The following is a 7,409-nucleotide window of genomic DNA, read 5'->3' as shown; positions in this document are numbered from 1 at the left end:
AAGTCCCCTAGTTTTTTTCCTTTTTAAAAAAGTAAAAAAAAAAAAAAAAAAATAGTAGTTTTTTCTTCTTCTAAAATTACTGAAAACATCAGAGGGTTAGGTAGGATTTTACATAAATATAGATGTAAAATTCCAGCCTGTTTTCCCATACAAAGCTATTGTAGTTTCAGAAGACATAACATTGCAGAAAAGTTATTGCCTACTGCCATGCTTTTTTTTTTTTCTCCCCATTTTTGTAGGTTGACAGCCTAAAAAGCCCTTGGCAGCCCCCATCCACTTTCAATGAATGAAAGAGAGCAACATAAACATTGTTCAAAACAAATTCTTTATGCTCCACAGATGAAAACCCATCATATACAGGTTTGGAACCACATGAGAGCAAGAAAATGTATGTTTATGTTTGAGGTGAACGGTCCCTTTAGGTTTGTTCATACTAACCTGCACCATGATCACCTCTCCAAAAGTGCCGAAGTAATCTTTAAGGTCTTGCTCTGTTGTTTTCCACGGCAACCCAAGCACAATCAAATCTGATGTCTTCTGCACACCTCTCTTGATCTTCACAGCCGATGCAGCATCCATTTCATCCATCTTCCTCTTGTTATCTGAAAATGTATGACATTTTATTATTATGGTTATTTGATTTATTTAAAGACAATCAACTAGATTGAATTTACATGCACAATATGCATTAGTAGTGGAATAAGTGTGTGAATGACATCAGACCATATTTTCTGTGCAGCAACAAGTCCCAAATTATTTGATGTTACTGCAATCAAACAAACGCAACACTACCATATCTGAGCTTACCTTTTGGATAATTGACCACATACACCAGATTGCCCCAGTCTGATTCGGGTGCATGAAGAACCCCCTCTACTAGTCGGACCCCTCTCATGCACTGAGACACGGGGCTACGGTATCGAAGGCCGCAGGCACCGGGAAACTGCGCGGAGACGGTGGAGAGCAGCACGGTGCCGTCCTCCTCGGACGGGATCTCCATCGGCTCCTCGTTCTCGTCCTCCGCGACGCGAATGTAACACTCCGTCATGTTTAACGTTACACTGAGAGCGCGAGCTGTGCTAACAGCTTCCGAGCAGATCAATAATTCAGCTATAAGACAACAAACGGTGCTGAAACCGAAACTAGTACACCGGAAAGACCTCAGAAGTAAACACAACCACAAATCAGTTGGCAACAAGTCTAATGTCTATTGTTTACGAGCGACTGTCGTCAAATAATGCAGTGTGCCACTAGCTCAGCTAAGCTACTTGCTAACCGCGCGCACGATAGAAATGAATGGCTCGTAGCGTCGCACCCTGTTCCCGCCAATTGTCACCGTGTGCAAACACCTACTCATCGACTATACTTGATTATCTACCGATTGTGATTAAAACACGCAATGTAAAGTAATAAAAAATAAAGAACGCGTGGACTCATGCATCCAGTTGCCGCTCCGACCCCCAAAACTGATAAAATGGCCACCCAGATGCGTCACCGCAGAAATGTCATCATCAGTTTGGAGCGTCGCATCACAGCACGTGGAGGGGTTTGTAAATGTAAAACGTTGACTTTTTAAACGCATAACGTAGTTTGTGGTATACTGTTTCAGATGGTGTGATTTTATCGTGTTTGTTCGTGATCTTGATGGACCGGCAGGGTCGTTATTTTTATTTAAGGATGTTGAAATCATGTCAAATATGCAAGAATCCACTGTAGTATTGAAAGCTTCTCCTCATATCACATCTTACAGGTTTGTTACATCAGTTTAGAACAGACAAAAGCCCTAAAAAACAATGGATTTAAAGACAAAGGCTTTTATCATTATGTGTGCAACAGAGTTGATTCAAATAATCTGTGTATGTATAACAAAACAAACTTGAAACAACTAAATATATTGGTTACTTTAATTTTATATATGTATATAACATTCAGTTGAAAGGCTTCATCATACAATGTCTGGTTTCACTTGTGGTATCTGAAATGGTTTGATCAGCCATCTCATGGGTGTTGTTAAGATTTACAATTGTTTTTATAGTTTTATGTATGACAGTATGACACAGCCAGGTTTACATCATACTGCCTACAATGATGTTATCAATATTCATTCTACCTATAAACATGCAATTTTATATCACAATCCCATCTGAATTATTGTGCTGTAATCTTGCATAGTTTTTGCTAACAACTGTTAACTCATGAAGTGGCCCTGACGTTTTTATTGGAAATGGTTCAGCCTCATGTGAGTTAGAATGCCATGCAGGTGCAGGTTTCCCTCCTTTCATTGCTTTTTCACACTTGTACGTGTTGTATAATTTTATAATGAAGTGGGTCAGCCTTGCTCTCACACTCACTTGTAACCTACAAGGCCAAACACAGCTGACTTGTTAGCAGTATAAAAGCACTTGTATCACCCCTCTGTGCACAAGAACCAAATGAGCCATGGCGCTGATGCTCACAAGTGTTTTACTTCTTTCATTGTAAGTTGCTATATGCTTATGCGTTTAGTATTTTCTCCTGTAATATTACTACAATTATTATTGTTTTCCTTTTTCTTCACATAGACACTTCATTTTGCCCATATGGGGAAATGTTTTGCGACTTCAGAAGAGAGACTGGGTGGGCAGTCCATCTTCAAGCATGACAGGTAATTATTACTTTACTACTATTTTAGTTACTATTTATGCTGTAGCAAAAGAATTAAAACTGACTTGAGTTTTACTTTTCTAGAGGGTGATGTGGAGTGTTTCTCTGAGTACATGGAGCTTTGGATCCATAGAATGAGAATTGAGGGACTGAGGCTTTGGCTTTCTGGAATATTACGAATTCAAGGTGAGCTATATGGACATTGCATTTCTGAACTTAACACAAGAGAGGAAAACCTGTCAAAATAAATGCTTTTTGGAAAAAAAAATATAGTATCCACATTACATATTTTACACTTTGATATAGTATGTTATTTATACTAAATGTAGGATAAGGCACTCGAGACTGACAGATTATTCTTTATTATTTGGTTAAGATCCCGCTTTATGTACTTTGTCAGAATGTAATGTCTGTAAAACACATCTTATTGGATTGTATTGATGTTATTCCTTTCAGGAAATATTGTTATTCTGCTGATATTATAGAAATAGTTTTTAATAAAAATAGCGCACCATCAATTTGATTAAAAATGCATATTAAACCATCTTATTGGCCACAAAAATAGACTTTGTTGGCAAACAAACAAATAATGTTTATATCAGAAATAATAACGTGTTCTCAGACTGTTGCACAAAATAATAACTTGAAATATTTTAAAATAATAGTATACAAAATATATTAATGTAATTGTACTATATAAGAAATGCATAATCTTAAATATTAACTAAAACTTTCTTAATAATATTAAAGACGCTTAATATATTAATCTTATTACTTTAAGAAGTCCGTATGTCGCACAGTAAGACAGACAGTGTAAGGTGTGAGCATGACCACTATTTTAAACCGCAATAATAATAATAATAATAAAAAGTTAATTTTTCTATGCATTATGTATTTCAAAATGTGTTCTGTGCACTAGTTTCATAAATCTTGTGCTCTTTTCAGTGGGTTTGGTGTCCATGGAGAATCTGAACCATCAGCTTTCTTCATGTGGGTTTGCCCTGCACAGAGATCTGGAAAAGAACTATATCTTTAGAGTCATGTACAGTGGATGTTTTGTCCAGTTAGAGGTTAGAAAATGTCCTCGTTTGTCACTGAAACATATTCGCTTCTGCAGTGTGTTGCTGGTAAGAATCTGTCCCTTTTTATCAATGCTTCTCAGAATAACATTTTATAGTGATTTTTTTCTGCATTGCAATTATGTGATTGTGCTGAACCTGCTGAAGAGACTAAGTCGTTTAGGAGGCAGGACTCAAAAGTTTCTGATGAAGTGTCCAGCGGTGTTAGCGCCTCCTAACAGAGAGTACATCCAGTGTGATTCAGACTTCATTCAGGTAAGAATAAAGTGATGTGATCATTCTTTTTTTCCCCCTTCCATTTAAAAAAAAAAAATAATAATAATTTGTGTGTGTTCAAGGTTACCAGAGAGATCCCTGTGGATAACTGGAATAACGAGGTAATTTCTAATAAATGTTTTGATATGTGAGGTTATGAAGAGATGAATGTATCTAATGTGGAATATTTCTGATGTGATTTTTCCATTCAGCTGGACTGGTCTCTGGCCTTGAGTGGGAGTCTGGTGGTGGCTTTGGAGGATTCCAGTCTTATTCAAGTAAATGTTGAAATGCACAAACCAAACATAACAGTTCAGGGGAGGAGAGACACCATCTTAAGTCCTGTGCAGGTAAGACTGTGCTAGTTTGTGGCTGGGAGGATTTGTAGTAGTTTATCAGTAGAGCAAAAACTCCTTTGGAGTTGAATTTTTTATATATATATATATCACTTTTTATCTTTATAAGGCTATTTGAAGAATATAAAATCATTCTGTGTGATATGTTAAATAAAACCGCATTTATTTGAATATATTTCTTTAAACAATCAGTATTTTTAATGTCACTTTTTTTTTATCAATTTGCTGCATCCTCACTGAATAAAAGTATAAATTTCTGAGAGAAAAATCTTGCTTAGTAGGTATTCCAAAAAAGGAAAAGGGGCAATTAATTATTTTCAATGTCAGGAGTATTTTTGTCACTGAAACTGAGACTTGGTAATTTTTTTCTGACTGTGTCTGAACTAGAATTATTTACTAAATTGTGCCACCTAATGGTCTGTAATTGAATAGCATATTTTTGGCTTAGCTCATACAGGACCAAATGCTTAATCCTTTGTGCTTATGTTGAGTTAAAAGTATCCAAACTGACTGAAAAATTACCTCTGAACCACTTATTTAATTCATTGTGTGCTTTAAACAGTGCAGCAGCAGCAGGTTGATTTTCATTAAAAGTCTACATATCTTTTAGGTGTTCATATCGGAAGGACATTTCTTACCTCTCAAACTGGTCAGTGGCCATTATGCCTACAGTATGGAGGCGACCTGCCCAAACGGTTTGTTATTATGGTCATATCATGGCACATATCTTGCTTATTTTGCAAGGTTTTATCACTTACATATTTAATAGACATTCTGCATGTTTTTTTCAGTGAACCAGTCATCATCTGAAGACACGGTGCTGCATGTCTATAAACGGCGTATGGGTTTGACCAAAAGAGGTGGATATCAAAATGAGACCCTGTCAGTCAGCAGTGTGATTGTGGAACAGACTGACACATTCACCTGGTCAGAGACAAGTGACTTTGTGCAGCTTATCATTCACACATCCCACATTCAACAGAAAAAGGTTAGAAGTTTATAATTTTATATACACTACCGTTCAAAGGATTGTTCGAAAGAAACCAATATTTTTCTTCAGCCATGTTGCCTTGAATTGATCAAAAATGACAGTAAAGGTATTTAAATTGTTACAATTTCTTTTTATTTCAAATAAATGCAGTCCTTTTAATCTTTCTTTTCATCAGAGAAAACTGTTTTAACATTGATAATGAGAAGAAATGTTTCTTGAGCACCAAATCAGCAAATTATAATAATGAGACACTGAAGAAAATAATGGAGTAATGATGCTGAAAATTCAGCTTGGCAAGCACAGAAATAAATGACATTGTAAAATATATTAAAATAGAGAACAGTGATTTTAGTGTCTTCAATTTATCTGAATACAAATAGCATATTTTTATTTTATTTTATTACAAATATTTCTAAAATACATTTTTTTATATAAAAATAGTTTTGCATTTTAGAGCTTTGAAATTAGGCTTTTTGCATTTTGATTTCATTTTATTAAAAATAAATAAATATAATAATTTCTAATTAGGTAAAATCTGGTAATTGGTTCAAATATGCCATCCATTTTTTATATATTTTATTCAGTTTTTTAGGAGTGCATTGGTCAGGCAGGCGAGAAACTTCAGCAAAATTTCTACAAGATAGATGCTGTTCTCACCTTTAAAGAGGCAAATCACAAAATGCACTGGACCATGGAAAACACCTCCCCTTGTTCAGGTTAGTAAGTCTGCTCAAAAAGTTCCTGAGTCATTTCAAGGTGCTTTTTTAAAAAATTCATTGTGTGCTTTAAACAGCAGGTTGACTTGAAGCACCTAACCATGTTCAAGTTAGTTAGTCTTTAACGGTCCTTAATCAAGTATTCAGAACTTCCAAGTTGCTACAATTGTTTTTCAGAGATATTAAAATCGCACCTCCATTTAATCCGTGATGACCCACAAGAAGCTAATGTGACTGCACATTCACCCGAGGGGGTTACAGGCAAGCCAGAAGTTCCTGTTAGTTCAAACAAAGAGTTTACTCCTTCTGTGGCACCAGAGACTGTATCTACAGCATCACAGACAGCTGATGAGGAAACCAGCATCACCTCGGTACAATCCCAACAACTCCAAACAACTGAGGCTCTTAGTACATCATTGAGTGCTTCAATGCGATGCAGAACGGATGGAAATGCAGGTACCAACTGCACATGTGTCGGTGATTTTCCAAACAACACTATTACTATTGGTAGTCCATTAATCACAACAGATGTAATCACAGTTTGAAATACAGCTACACATTTAAGCGGCATTTTCCCTCAGTCTGGGATTTACAACACAACAGTCAAGTGGACCCATGCATCTTTTCCGTTGACAAGCAAAGTGCCGCTGGAATCACATGTGGGGAATGATTACATCCAAGACTGTGTTGGTCATGCCATTTAAATACGAACTACTGTCTCGGAACTCCCTCAGCTGTGTGCGTCACATCTCAGAAATAAATGTGGTGTCTAGTATTAAAAAAAATTGGTGTTTATTCTCAAGTTGCACAATAACTAGCCCTATCGGTGACTCGCTTCCCTGAAAAACAGAAAGTGTCTGGCAGTTTAGCAGTTGAAGCTCAATACTAAGCTCTCTACTTTATTTCCTTGAGCATAAAATAGTATCTTTAATACAGTTTCTATGGTCTTCCGTAATCTTATGATCATATACGTAGATGTATTTAGAGCTGTATAGATTGTTTATTTATTATGTTGCTCTCTGGAATACACTTTTCTAATTTGTCAATCACAACATTCATATATTGCTGCATATTATTTTGATAATCAAAGTAGTAAACATTGGGTCTCCATCAACTATCAGTTCATAGTTATACTAAAACACAAAAATTATCTTATTTTAAAAAGTGTACAGTATTGTTTACTGTATACTGGCATCCATAATAAAACAAATTGGACATAATAACAATAGAAAACAAAAGATTGAACACAATTACTTCACTCTTTGAATTAGTTAAATATTTGGACATTTAACACTTAGGGCCTACACATTGGCATTATTTTCATATCTCTTTATCACACTGCGGACTCACTCCCACCTGTTTCTTGCAA

The 7,409-nt window shown here is 35.8% G+C and overlaps 2 protein-coding genes across 10 annotated transcripts in view; one reads left to right on the top strand and one right to left on the bottom strand.

Annotated features, from left to right (window-relative positions):
• Positions 1 to 1,483, bottom strand: part of LOC107570713 (TAR DNA-binding protein 43-like) — a 4,829-nt gene extending 3,346 nt beyond the window's left edge. For 2 of the 4 annotated variants that reach the window (XR_001607079.1, XM_016256976.1), the window contains exons 1-2: positions 808 to 1,482; positions 439 to 602 (exon numbers count right to left, since the gene is read on the bottom strand). Coding sequence is in view for 2 of the 4 variants with exons in the window: in XM_016256976.1 (XP_016112462.1) it covers positions 439 to 602; positions 808 to 1,048 (405 nt within the window). In the remaining 2 variants the exon portion in view is untranslated. Of the gene's footprint in view, positions 1 to 438; positions 603 to 807 lie in introns of all 4 variants that reach the window. The other 2 variants (XR_001607076.1, XM_016256982.1) reach the window with 2 other exon arrangements.
• A 1-nt stretch (position 1,484) lies between these two features.
• Positions 1,485 to 7,409, top strand: part of LOC107570680 (uncharacterized protein C1orf127-like) — a 145,514-nt gene continuing 139,589 nt past the window's right edge. Inside the window, exons 1-11 of one of the 6 annotated variants that reach the window (XM_016256945.1) lie at positions 1,485 to 1,546; positions 2,562 to 2,644; positions 2,728 to 2,829; positions 3,589 to 3,713; positions 3,834 to 3,977; positions 4,061 to 4,099; positions 4,190 to 4,327; positions 4,944 to 5,028; positions 5,125 to 5,321; positions 5,917 to 6,040; positions 6,218 to 6,842. In XM_016256945.1, coding sequence (XP_016112431.1) covers positions 1,503 to 1,546; positions 2,562 to 2,644; positions 2,728 to 2,829; positions 3,589 to 3,713; positions 3,834 to 3,977; positions 4,061 to 4,099; positions 4,190 to 4,327; positions 4,944 to 5,028; positions 5,125 to 5,321; positions 5,917 to 6,040; positions 6,218 to 6,585 — 1,449 coding nt within the window. In that variant the 5' untranslated portion in view covers positions 1,485 to 1,502 and the 3' untranslated portion in view covers positions 6,586 to 6,842. The other 5 variants (XM_016256967.1, XM_016256956.1, XM_016256962.1 and 2 more) reach the window with 5 other exon arrangements.

The sequence above is a fragment of the Sinocyclocheilus grahami genome, unplaced genomic scaffold, assembly GCF_001515645.1.
Source record: "Sinocyclocheilus grahami isolate Dianchi unplaced genomic scaffold, SAMN03320097.WGS_v1.1 scaffold29.1, whole genome shotgun sequence".
Taxonomy (NCBI): domain Eukaryota; kingdom Metazoa; phylum Chordata; class Actinopteri; order Cypriniformes; family Cyprinidae; genus Sinocyclocheilus; species Sinocyclocheilus grahami.
This window is presented reverse-complemented; position numbering and strand designations above follow the sequence as displayed.